At 43.6% G+C, this 13,895-nt stretch overlaps 1 protein-coding gene across 2 annotated transcripts in view; it reads right to left on the reverse strand.

Moving 5' to 3' along the window:
• Positions 1–13,895, reverse strand: part of BTAF1 (B-TFIID TATA-box binding protein associated factor 1) — a 37,807-nt gene that overhangs the window by 15,908 nt on the left and 8,004 nt on the right. Inside the window, exons 2-13 of one of the 2 annotated variants that reach the window (XM_072131093.1) lie at positions 8,953–9,076; positions 8,760–8,874; positions 8,425–8,571; positions 6,295–6,452; positions 6,054–6,190; positions 5,479–5,605; positions 2,031–2,099; positions 1,829–1,918; positions 1,075–1,170; positions 796–972; positions 528–668; positions 284–408 (exon numbers count right to left, since the gene is read on the reverse strand). In XM_072131093.1, the coding sequence (XP_071987194.1) occupies positions 284–408; positions 528–668; positions 796–972; positions 1,075–1,170; positions 1,829–1,918; positions 2,031–2,099; positions 5,479–5,605; positions 6,054–6,190; positions 6,295–6,452; positions 8,425–8,571; positions 8,760–8,874; positions 8,953–9,076 (1,506 nt within the window). Of the gene's footprint in view, positions 1–283; positions 409–527; positions 669–795; positions 973–1,074; positions 1,171–1,828; positions 1,919–2,030; positions 2,100–5,478; positions 5,609–6,053; positions 6,191–6,294; positions 6,453–8,424; positions 8,572–8,759; positions 8,875–8,952; positions 9,077–13,895 lie in introns of both variants that reach the window. The other variant, XM_072131092.1, reaches the window with a different exon arrangement.

Consider the following 13,895-nt stretch of genomic DNA (forward strand, 5'->3'; position numbering starts at 1 on the left):
TGAGTTAATGCATTAACAAATGTAAACAGTAAAGTAATCAGGCAAATCACCTCTCTTCAGCTGTTACAAGTTTCAATCGCAATGAAAATGTAGGCCAAAATGCAGCGTGTGAAGCGCCCTAAAGATTATAGATAGCCCCCGCTCATAGAGCTGACAATTTTTCTCCTATCTATAGTTACGATTTGTAAACCATTGCATACATATAGTACAAAGTTAGAAGACTGAATGTGGGTTAATGGGCAAGAATCCCCCTCCCCCTCTTTCCCCAGACAGTCAAACTTACTTGCACTGCTGAACCTGAGGATATGTTAAGAGAGAAGAAAGGAGGGTCATGATGCTATTGGTAGAAGCTGTTAAGTCATCCAACTCCAGAAGTGCATCCCATAAAGTGCTAAGAATGAAGGGAACCTGAAAAAAGTAAACATGTGTACATGTATTACCATATTAAAACCTTGTCATGGTTAAAATAGGGAATACTGGGGGTATTTGGTTATTACAGGGTAAACAAGAAATATTCCATCTGGTACCTGCTTAAACTGTAACTTCACTAGACTGTCCACCACTGGCACTAGAGATGCCGCAGCTACAGCTCGCACATCATCGTCAAGGTCCTGGAGACCTCTGATTATTGCTGGGAGCGCTTTAGGTAATAAAGTCTTAATTAAATCCTGCAAAAGAAACCGCAAAGGAACACAAGGTCATTGACTAGATTTATACACTGGTAAAAGTGCAGGCTATGAAGGTCAAACGTGGAGTTACATGGAGATGAAATCATTGGCAACAGATGGACATTACCTGACGAATTGCTAGGGCATATTTTATACCCAATAGGCCCCCGTGTCTAACTTCCCACTGTTCCTGGGTCAATAAGAGAAGCAGGATTTTAACTGCATTGTGAACACCACTTTCATTCATGTGTTTCAGGACCACTCCCAACGTCTGTGCACAAGTTTCCCGTACGGGTGCAACAACCTAAAAAAAAAAGTTAAAAACAATGATGGAAATGTTTAGGAGATGGACATCTTAACTCTAACCCCCTTCAGGAACCAAGTGACTCATTTGTAAGCAACTTACTTCATCAGAGACAAAATCCCCAAATCGGTCTAAGGCGAAGACACACAGAAGACGAATAGCCAGATCTTCAAGCCACTCTTGATGCTGTTGTTCCATCTAAAAGGGATAATTGCAGAAACAAACACCAGCTATTGAGAAACAAGCAAACTTCACATTGCTCCTGTCATTTCAGGCGACTAATCACCAATATTGTGGTGTGAGGGTCCCCACATTATTCCCATTTCTTTCAGGCATAAGCCTGGACCTAGCAGCATAAGGACATCATACAGCAATGACTAACAGTTTCAAAAGTGTAAATCCTGCACAGGAGTCACAGAAGCAGCGGCGGTGCATCTCAGCCTTGACCATAAGGTGGGTAAGGACTGTTGGGACAACCCAAACACATTCTTAGTAATTGGAAGAAACGGCAGGATTCGTGCATGCATTCTGACTTTACTAAATACAAAGGGAGTGTCAAATTGCTGAGCATAGCACTTCAATATTTCCAGTACTCATTCACTGACTATGGGTCTTGCAAAGGAAAGGAAGGTGCAACCTGTGCTGTATGGTGACCCCCATCTCACAGGCTCTGCACTATAGTCTCCATAGGACCCGTTTACACAGGCTGTAGATGTCCTTGTGCCCTATGAGATAGATGGAGATACCAGAGGACTGATCACCCATCACTGAAGCTTCCATATTATTAAATGGAGGGGCGCGACATGTTTGACCTGCTGCATCATCGGGTCATGTACAACCCATACAACTCATTTACCTCTTCAAATGTACTCTGTGCAATCTTTCCACCACTTCTACCCTGGGCTTTGAGAATTTCCCTGAGACCAATGCCTGCACCATGACGGACCTGAACAGAAACATAAGCAGACATAAACATAATAATTCCAGCAAAAATGGTAAAACAGCATGGACATCCATTAATATTTATTTTTACCATGCCCATTTGACCATGAACTCACCTCCCAAGATGGATTGAACAGCTCATTACAAAGCTCGTCACAAAAGCTCTCCAGAGGCCACTCATTCGTCTAGAGGAAGAAAAAAAGATCACAAAATACGGTCATCAGCTGTTACTATAAGCCGTTTTTGTTTTCATTCAATGCCTACAGAATTTCATACAATATTTCTGCCTGAATAAAGAAGAACGTTTTAAGATCAATTTTATTAATACCATTAAAAAGTGGGCCTAGTAACACCCGAATAACAAACTTAAATCAGAGTTTCAGGCTCTCGTGTAACACCACCAGAACAAAGATGATAATTGTATTCAAAATGTTCTGCTTTGTATATGGGTTGCACGAGACTAAGTTAGATAGGGTCAATGCGTGACTTAGACATTGGTCAATTCATTCATCACATCGTCAAGTCATGCATACACAGCCCTAGCCAGATATATTTGAATGAGCCATATTTATACTAGCTCAGTTCCACATACGCCTAATCCCTGCCTGACGCGTTTCTGCATTGACCAGTTTCGGCTCATGCATCATCAGAGGCTGGATATAATGTTTAGGCTTTGGGCAGCATGGACTTTCTATTTGTTCATACGTCCATGTCTGAACGTGTCGGCATTGTAGCGGCCATAAGCGCCGCGCGCGAGCAGCCGAATCTTATACAGGTTAGGCCCCTCCCCATCAGGGCGGTGCTGCCCGGCTTACCACCAATCACCAATCGTCAAGAAAAGTGACGTGTGCCGGAGGCTCGCCGCGCTGCAGCCAATAGGAGGGCCGTCACCTGATCGGAGTATGTTAGTGCCAATACAAGCATCGTTTAAACTGGGGACCCGGTTGCGGTCCTATTGACCAGGTATCCAACAGGGGGGAGAACTGATTATGAACCAAGAATATATCTGCCCAGGCGGCATACATACGTAATATCATAAAAATAAGGTGTTAAAATGAAAACAATGGAGTAGTATAGTAGATTACATAGAAAACGATTAGAGGCCACATGGGGTCATTGCATGTGTATGTATTAGACGCCATCTAAATGAAACATGCAAAATTGACTGAATCATTCAAGCCATTTGGTTTTTCTGTATTCATCACATATATCCAGCGTGCCTCTCGTTGTGTGACAATCCTGTCAAAATCGCCCCCTCTACAAGGGGGTAGCACAAGTTCAATGCCTTGGAATTTAATGCATGCATGATCACCCCGATGTTTATCCCATACATGTTTGGAAATTGGGGTATCCGTGGCATTCTTTACATCCCTGATGTGTTCACGGACTCGAACACGAAATTCCCTGATGGTTTTACCCACGTACTGCAAGCCGCAGTCGCAGGTTAGGAGATATACCACTCCCACACTCTTGCAGTTAATAAACTGCTGGTTTTTAAATGTGTGTCCGGTGGAATTACTTGTAAACAGCTTCTCTTGTTTGATGGATTTGCATGCCTTGCATGCCCCACATTTAAAGGTACCTTTCGGGGGACTAGGTAACCAGGTAATATTGGTCAGTGGTTCCAGATGGCTATGGACCAGCTTATCCCTCAAGTTTCGCCCCCTACGGTAGGTGATATTGGGTCCATCACCCACCAAGCCTCCAATGTCTGGATCCATTTGAAGCAGTTTCCAAGAATTGGACAGGATCTGCTTAACTTGATGATGCCTCGCATCGTATGTTCCTATGATGCGTATTGGTCCAGTCTGTATATCCCTTACACGAGGTGTTAGAAGCGTGTCTCTTTGTCTTTTAAGGGCATCATGGTGGGCATCCCTTAAAATTTTTTCAGGGTAACCCCTATTTCGGAATCTGCATTTGAGGTCCGCTGCCGCTGACAAATATTCAGAAAAATCGGAACAGTTCCTCCTAGCTCGGAGGTACTGTCCCTTAGGGATACCTCGTTTAAGTGGCTGAGGATGCCAGCTGTCCCATTGTAACAGACTGTTTGTAGCTGTAGGTTTTCTGAATATGCGGGTGTTTAATTTACCTCGTTCAGATTTCCAGATCGTTAGATCCAAAAAAGATATTTTATATTTTTGGATCTCGGAGGTCAAAAATAATCCAATACAGTTCGTGTTTAGGATGCTCACAAATTCATCAAAGAGCGATGCTGATCCATTCCAAAGAATCAGCACGTCGTCTATGAAGCGGAGCCACATCAGAATGTGGGATGTAAACCTGGTAAGTTGGTCATTAAAAACCAGTTCTTTCTCCCACCAGCCCAGGAAGAGGTTCGCATATGAGGGAGCACAGGGGCTCCCCATTGCTACCCCCCTGAGCTGGTGGAAGAATTTACCATTAAAGGTAAAATAATTGTGTTCCAATATAAATCTAAGCAGTTCAAGCGTAAATTCATTATGCCTTTGATATTGGACACCTCTGGTACTTAAAAAACTCGCCACTGCATTGCAGCCATTGTCGTGAGGTATAGAATTGTATAGGGCCTCAACGTCCAGGCTGGCTAAAAATGTAGTTTCTGGGTCAACTTGGATGCCATCCAGACTTTTCAACACATCCATCGTATCTCTCACATACGATGGTAGTGATTGAACAAATGGGCGAAGAATCTGGTCAACGTAGATACTGGCATTCTGAGTCACACTATCAATGCCCGAAACTATCGGGCGTCCCTTAAGGGGATTCGTCCCCTTGTGTATTTTTGGGAGGCCATAAAATGTGGCCACCTTGGGGAATTTAGGTGACAAGAAATCCAATTCAACTTGACTAATGAGCTTATCGGTCCTAGCTTTATGTAGGATGCCCATCAAAGATGTTGTAAACAGCTGGGTAGGGTTGATATCAAGAGCTCGGTAGCAGTTCTTGTCCCGCAACATGTTGTGGCACATAAGGACATATTGATCCCTATTCATAATTACCAAGTTCCCCCCTTTGTCAGAGGGCTTGATAACTATGGAGGAGTCCTCCTCTAGCCCTCTGATGCTCTGTCTCTCCTGGGGGGTTAGGTTTTGATACGCAGCCCCCCGGTTCTTCTCCAAGGACCTAAGTTGGTCCGTTACCAACCATAGGAAGGCATCCAGGGAAGTGTCACTATTAATAGGCGGGGATTTTTTGGACGGTAATTTCAGGTTTGTAAATGGACCTTCACCCGGATTACGTCCACCCTCTCCCAGTAGTTCCATCATGGTGTCCAGACATTCAAGGTCCGTTTCCTCTAGACCTAGTTCTAGAATTTCATACAACCATGAAAGCAGTTGTCAGGGTTAGAGAATGTTTTGCTGTAAAAAAGGAAACCTATACGATGCAGAATTTTCCTGCAGGGAGGGAAGTATAACGGTGCAGTCTTGAAGGCAGAGACCACAGACAAATTATGAATGCAGGAAAACTTAGTGATATTGACTGCAAAGCTGCGTGCACCATGTGTGAGGTTTCGGAGGCCTTTTGGCAGATTTTTTTATAAGTTCACCTGCCTAAACAGATTTGAAAAGAAATTAACGTTACCTCATCAAATAAAGAAGAGTTGTCTGGGACATTATCGATCAGCACCTTGGACTCTGTTGCAGGCTGAGGGATGACCACGTTTGTCACTTTCCTTCGCTTCTCCTCTGGCTCCCCATCTGTACTGTCACTGCTGGAAAAGTGAAAATTATGAAAACACTTAGTGATTAACCCCCTTCATAGCTGACACACAAAAATAACTGCACATCCCCCATAAAAGTATCCCATAAATACATCTATATAGTGGGGAACATTTAAAACGAACCATGTCACCTAGTAACAGTGTCCTGGTGTTATAGAAAGAAATTTTCAGTCCCGGTTTTCAACTACAGCGCCCGGTCCTGATTAAATTTAATAGTGGATATCTCTGGTTCTGTATCACCTTGAAACAATCCTTATGTGATAATACAGGGTAGATTCTCTTTAAAATGATAACAGAACTGTGTTCTAAGTGCCTGAGATCAAACAGCTAGAACTCTTGAAGTATGGTCCTGCAAGTACATGGATATGGATTGGTTTTCTGCATGCTTGAGGTCCCTTCACACAGCAAATTGGTAAGAGTGTAAAGCCCCACACACCTCTTTTCATTGGTGTCCGCCACATCCCGCGATCTCTGCTTCGCAATAAGCTTTGCCATTCGCTTTGCCTTGTTTTTCTGCCTGTTGCTCATTCCCGGGAGAAATTCGGTGTCTATAAACTCTGCTGCCTGAAGGGTCTGTAAGACAGACAAAATACATAGTGACCCAAACCTCTCAAAAATCTAAATATAGCCAAAAAGATATTGAATTGAATGTTAAAGCCAACTAAACGTTTACCTACAGGCTTATGTACAAGTGTGTTGCTTGGCAAGTAGTCTAAATCTTCGTCATTGAACAGGTCCTCCGTGCTCATCCCTATGGCTGCTCCCATGTCAAGGCCCAGTTTTCTCTGTAGCAGTTTCCTTTGCCGAGCTATCCTTTCCTTAGGATCCACATCGCCTAGAAGAAAATTGCATTTTATAGCCACTAATCAAATACCCAAGACCAGCAACAATCTGTAAGCACAACACTGAACCTGTCAGCAGGACAATGGTAAGTACTGACTGAATGCAGAAGTGTGCACAAACTCAGTAGCGTTGGTGTACATGAAGGACTATTCCCCCCCCAAAAAAAGGCCTTGCGCAGTGATCCTCATTTTACTGCATGGCAGCCAGATGCCCCTTTTTATTCAGTCTTGTCCAGTGAGCACAGCAAGGAAAACCATCTCACAGTAAACTGCTATGAACTCCTAGCTGTAGGATGAGAGTGAGAAATCTATTCTATTAGGTGGACGTACACATGGATAAAATAGCATGCCACCAGGTGGCGCCAACTGTGCTCACATTCTTGACCATGGGGAACAATGTCCAGCCTCCATTACTGTATACTTATGGTGCAGAAAATAGAGCTTAGAGGATCATAGTGCATTGTGAGAAGAAATGGTTCCGTCTCCAAAGGATTATGGTAATGTTGAAGCATCATGGGGATGATAGCAAAGTTTTACACTGCAAGGCAAACCTTGCAAAATGAAAAGACACTGCACAATGAACAAAAAGCATGTATAAAGCGCATAGAACGATATGAGCGCAGCGTGGTTGACATGTGTTCTCTAAAGGTCTTGTACCACGGTTGTGCCATTATTGCCTTTAACGTTTATGCCTGTTCTTGATGACTGGTTACCTTATTCACCCATCCACTACACACCTTTGTTTAAAAGTGCAGCACAGGCATCCCAGTATAAATAGGTCTCCTGCCACAAGTAAAAAATGTTCCCCAAATGTTATCCCTGCCCACTGATGCAGAGTTCCATCCCCTAACCCTGACCATGTCTATCGCAGGCTGTGTGAAATGGTGAGAAGCCCTTCAGTTTGCCTACACAATGGTCGCTGCTACAATATGTCATGCAGTTAGGAGACAGCATTCTGGTTAGGACAAGGAAAGGACAGAGGACTACGCCGCAGAGACCTCCCGCTCTAACATTTTGAGAACAATTTCGCCCAAAATCTAGGAAGTCCAAGTCCAGTCTGCTTAGGAAGAGATTTTAAGAGACACTGAGCCATCAGTCAAAAGGAGGAGGAGGTTCACTGCTAGCTCCAGACCTGACTCTTCTCTTCAGCAGTCTACTAATCTGCATATCAGAAAAACAGCTGTAATTAAGGTACAATGCCTCAGTGGCAGATATGGAGAGGACTTTTAACCCTTTACCAACAGGTAATAGTGGTGTGGGGGGTAAATTTAGCTGACAAGTCTTTAACAATCTGATCAGTGACAGTTCGACTGCTTGGAGAACGGGAGTCCCATTACGAAAGGTGCACTAGGTTAAACATCTGATCTGCCGCTCCATTGAAGAATATGGGAGTGATTTTTTAAATCACCATTGTATAGCCAACACTTACAGTCTGAATAGGAGTGCCGGAAATATGAAACCCTCCCACAGTTTTGAATGGAGCGACAGGTACTCGGCCTACTGCTCCATCAATTAGCTAGGAGATTACAAAAAGTGCAGCTTTTGCTGAGTGCTACATCAGCAATATTTCGCAACGAGACAGATCATCAACTTAGATAAGAATGCTGGAGGAGCAGCAGACGACATGCAAAGATAGGGATCAATATCAAATCATCAGCTGGTTGTGGGGAAAGGCTAAGGCTACCACTGACACCAAGGAAAGACAGCTGCTCACTGTCTCCCAAAAGGACTGGAATATGACGTGTTTCACGAATTTCATCAAGACAAAATAAATTCCAATGCCTGATCATACAAGTGACCTTAATCCTATGCCTACAGGTTTTACACACACTTTGGTTGCAGGGCACATGCACATTATACTAGATAACACGTGGGATGAGCCCCATTGTGTGTGAATAACACTAGATGCATATGTGGCTTCTCTGCTGAGAACCAAGTGATGAAGCAGGAAACTTAACGACCTACCCGATTTGTCATCTTGTACTTCAAACTCCACGCCAGCAGAGCCAAGGAGGGAAGCGCCGTGTTTAAGTAGCTTGGCTATATCAAACCTTTCAAAGCTCAGTCTGTCTGATGCAGACGACTCATCGTTCGAACACTCTGATCCGGCCTCTACAAACAGATGAAGATATAGACGACCCGTTACCTTATATAAAAGCACATGTGCTAGAGCTGGATTACAAGCACCAAGAGCTGGTGTAGGATCAACTATAATAATAATAAAGGCATCCAACTCGCCTGAGCAACATTAAAGGGGTGCTCTGAGATTTACCAGTAAGGGGACATAACCTTTACCTTACCTTTTTTAATTCTAGCCGTCGGGCTCCAATCTGGAACATTTTTGACAATGGCTTCCACCGCTTGCCCTGCCGCTATACGTGTATCCCAGTTTGGACTGCGCAGGTAGATCAAGACCTTATATAGAGCAAAGTGGATATTTAGAGATGCATTCAGAACCGCTACCAAACAAGCTAAAACATTTTTTTAAAGTACCTTATTTAACAGGTTGTTGAGTTCGTGCGGATGTAGTTTTACCACTTCCCCGAGCTGCTGCGCAGCCGCTTTTCTTGTTACCAGGGTTGTCCCCGTGTCCAGCAATATGAAGAGGCGGTCTAACCTAAAAGGGACAAGAGAAAAGTTTCATGGTTACCTACGGTATTAAAATTATATGGTCATATAAGAATCAGGTGAACATTTCTGTAAGTTACTGCTGTATACTAGAATATGGCCTAGCAGAATAATACTCAAATCATGGGTGTTAAAGGGAAGACATATATTGAACTTTATCATTTTACCTGCTATGCAAGGATGTCTATAGCGAGTTGTGGTGGACGTGGCCTCCTCGGGCTGAATCCAGAAGCTCCTCCCCATGCCTTCTCTGCATGCAGCAGTAAAGTCATGTGACATTGCAGGTCCTTTAGCCTTCTAACCTTACACCAAGAATGTATCATGAAAATCATGGCTGCCTGCATGGAGAGGAGTAGAAGTCCATGCAGGCTGCTGTGGTTAAATAATGTGGTCAGACATGCACATGCGGTAGTTTGCTAATGTTACGAGGCTAAAGGACCTGTGATGTCACCCTGGTCACATATTAGGTCACACCCCTCAACTCGCTATAGCTCCCAAGATGCCAGGCAAGTTTATAACTCCGATTTTGTAGGCATTTGAGGGAAACAATTTTTTCGGTAGGGGGGGGGGGGGGGGGGGGCGACAGATGGTTACTAGGGCTCTAGAGGAGGAACCTGGAAGAAGCTGGGCGAGACCAACCACCGAATTGTCCCAGTCAACAAGGGGATGAGAGTTGTATTTTGTTAAAGATATTACAAAAGCATTTAAAATAAAAGTGAACAAACAAGTCTAATACTGCTTTGTAAAGGGCCCAGTAATAAACGGTTTGCCTTTTAAGTTTGTAGCTGGACTTGGTGCATATGATCTCTTCAACTCCTCTCCTTTGCTGAGTAAGAGGAGCAACAGGCTTATAATAATTCCTTTATTTATATAGCGCACACAGATTACGCAGCGCTGCACAAAGCATGGCAAATTGGTCCCTGCCCCCATGGGGCTCAATCTAAACAACCTAACGCCCCTTTCACACTTGCGTTTTTCACGCGCGTTTTCTGCTCATGCTTTTGACGTGCAGAACTTGCATTGCGCTCTGACCCATTGTAATCAATAGGACTTTTCAGACTTGCATTTTTTTTCACGCGCACTTTTTTTTAACGTGCGTTGAAATCTCGGCATGCTCTACTTTTGCAAGTCACGCGCGTGAAAAACGCACCATACAAGTCTATGGAGATGCATCAAAAACGCATCGCACTCTGAGACACTTGCAAGTGCAATGCGTTTTTCACGCATCAATTGTCATAGAAAAGATAGAGCTCAGCCATGAGTCCTTTCACATTGTTTTTCATGCTTGTTTTCAATGCAATTTCAGACACTGAACAAAACTGACTGAAAACTGATTGAACTCTGATGAAAAAAGTCAGTTTTTCACTGACCAAACCCTGATCAGACTGACGTGATCTGCAACGCAATTGTGGAAGGGGCCGAACAGTATGTTTTTGGAATGTGGGAGTACCAGGAGAAACCCCACGCAAACACGGAGAGAAACTCCTTGCAGATGTTGACCTGGTTGGAATCGAACCCAGGACCCCAGTGCTGCAAGGCAGAAGTGCTACTCAGCCACCGTGCTTCTGGTTAGAGGGGGAGGTTTTTTTTTTTGGTTTTTTTTAAATAAAAACGTTACAGGACTAGAGATGCAACTCGCTCCTACTCTCCATCACATTTGTTCCTTTTCTGTAGCATTTAAATGAAAGGACTTCAAGGCTGTGTTGATTTGTCGTTTGTGTATACACAATACAAGGAGGACGGCGGACAGGACCCAGGAAAGCATAAAATCGTGCAAACATTTACACATCAAAAGTGAACAAACACTCCGCAGCCGGCTGCCAGGTGTCTGCTTATGGGAGACGTAGGCGGACGTGTTCAACGGAAAGTGGTGTGTACTCAACGTAAAAAGGGAAACTTATGATAATGTGGATAACGCAGGATTTAAGCAACACAGTAAACAGCGGCGCATGAAATGTCAAGCCATTAAGACAACTGGAAAGTTAAACAGGCTTTGGATTCATTAAAGGGTAGATCCCCTTGTAAAAAAGCCTAGCGGCCATCTCCCATGTATTTCTATAGGCTTATAAACACTGCCTTGGTTTTCACTCCGGAGCTGCAAATTGTAGAGCAGGTCCTATTCCGCCACGTGTGTGCAGCCAGCGCGGTCTTTTCTCCTGACAGTGCCTGAGCGGACCCTCACAATGGCCAAAAAGCACCACAGGTGCCAGCGGAACAATTCAGGATAATTGAGATCTTGAAAACGGATTAGCTGTCGACCTTCACACAGCCGGCCCGAGTCCAAAGTAGCGGCATCAATATATAGTCAAGCAAGTTAGCTCAACAGTTGGGATGGTGTCAGTGGACCCCTATTTGAGCTCTGGAATCCTGTCTATGTCCCGGTGTCATATCAAGTACTATAGAAAACACTATACTTTAAAGTAAACCTGGCACCAGGAATGGAATTTTTAGCTGGTGATGAGTTTAAGTGGCCCATGTTATTCAGATTCTAAAAATACCTTTGTCAGCATTCTGAATCATTTCAGTAGTTTAATTCACATCACCTGGCTCCCTGCCAGCAGCATGCAGCGAGTCCCTGGGGAAAGGCAGCTGCAGCCTTTATGTGCCTCATGACGCTCCATCACCCCTCCCCACTTCTGGTCATGTGCATTGAGCAGGCAGGGGAGGGTTTGAAGGGGAGAATGTATGGAGGCCAAGACACAGGCTGCAGGTGCCCCACCATCAAGACTCTCCACATGACGCTGACAGGGAGCCAGGTAATTCCAGTTACTTACATAAAACTACTGAAATGATTCAGAAAGCTTACAAAAGCATTTTCTAAATCATCACAGCATAGGAACTGGTCATCAGCTTAAAATGACATATCTGGTGACAGGTTCTCTTTAAAATTAGATGTGGAAGGAAGGATCCCACCTCCTCCAACCCCCTGTGTGAAGGATCTACTTTAGCATCAGAAATGGCATCCAGTTTATCATTTTACTGGATGCCAAGAATATGCATTTTAGCTTTTACTACTGAATTATGCAGTTTGCTGACAATTTACTGACCATTTAAGGGCAGACACGAGTAGATTTCTATTGATAGAGCAAGTGCCTAAACTACAGCCTGGGACCGTATACAGGTCTTGCATGCCTCCAGGGAGTTGTCTTATGGAGGAGGTTAGTGACAAACCTTCATTGTGTTCTTTCTTCACCTCCATTTTGGCAACCAAGTACTTACATTGGCACCTAGAGCAAAGGAGAGAGTGCGATTCCAGGTATTTTCTTATGTTTATTTTCCTTTGTAAACCGTGTTCAAGGTGTTCCTGTTCCTTATGTAAATCGTATGGTTCAACCGTTCATAGAGTGTAAGCTCTTGCGTGCAGAGTCCTATTGTTTCATACAACTTTGTAATATCTTATTTTTTGTTTACCACCCCCCACCCAGAACACATAGGTGCTATATAAAGATTACTACTACAGCACTTACCTTTATAGCCTTAATCTACCTGAAACCTTTTGACTTAACTCTTATCCCTTTCCCATGTGACTTCAGGCAATACTATGCAATAGTGGAATTCTTACAAATGATTTCAGTTTCTGCAGGAATAAGTGAAGCACATTGGGCCCAGAAACCTTCATTTCACAACAGGCATCTCATTGCCACGAGTCATTAGTGGCTCATATAGACCGTGTGGGTACATATACATCTGTAACCCCAACTATTTTTCCCTATATGCACTTATCAGATGGGGATTTAATGGGTCAAGCATGTAAACTTCTAGTATTGTCTAGAGTAGCCATCTTAGGGGCAGCATGATGGTGCAGTGGTTAGTACTACAGCCTTGCAGCGCTGGGGTCCGGGGTTCAAGTCCCATTCAGGTCAACACCTGCAAAGAGTTTGTATTCCCTCGCCATGTTTGAGTGGGTTTCTTTCAGTTTCCTCCCACACTCCAAAACATACTGATTAGATGATTATATTGGGAGCTCCATGGGGACAATGACTGATTTAGCAAGCTCTGTGAAGCACTGCGTTCTGTGTGTGCTATATAAATAAATAAAGGATTTATTATCTGATACTCGTCACTAGTAGTAGTAGTAGTTTATTAGAAATAGCAGAACTATGTGCTCGGCCATCAGCAACAGTCCCATCTGCCATAGACATCTGTGAGGCAGGGCACGTGCTGCTCCATCAAGTAAAGCCCTAGTTCTCATGAACCCTAGGGCACCCGGAGGCATCGAGCACACCTAAGGGGTGCAGAATGTTTGACTACCTCAAGTAGCTCATTTAGGTACATTTGCCGGTGTTTATACACAGAAGAATGAAGGAACATCATTACCACATGTCTCATATTGCCATCATTTATAGACACTGCAGAACAAAGATACACAGACCGTCTGCTGTATACCAGGCTCCACTGCTGGCTGTTCACATGTCAATATTTAACACCAACAATTTTCAAGAATGAAATTGAATATATTAATAAAAGCACCCTAACAAAGTCATAAGGGGTGAACAGTATTATCCACCAGCGAGTACATAATTACACTGACATCTCACGATTTACTACTAACCACCCCCATGTTCACTGGGAAACATCAAGCTCAGCTGCTTATACCAAGCACCAAAGCTCTTTGTAGATTACCTTGTATACATGAAAAGGGATGTACTTGCAGGTTTTTCACTAACAATCTAACCCCTTAAAGGAAGTCTCCCTTCAAATTCTATCATGATAGACCAAAGACACGTACTCCAGACTGTGGTAATATGATATTTGTTATCCATGGCCGCCTTCCTTCTTAAATCAACTTTTAAAATAATGCCAATGTG

The sequence above is a fragment of the Engystomops pustulosus genome, chromosome 11 (assembly GCF_040894005.1).
Source record: "Engystomops pustulosus chromosome 11, aEngPut4.maternal, whole genome shotgun sequence".
Lineage (NCBI taxonomy): Eukaryota > Metazoa > Chordata > Amphibia > Anura > Leptodactylidae > Engystomops > Engystomops pustulosus.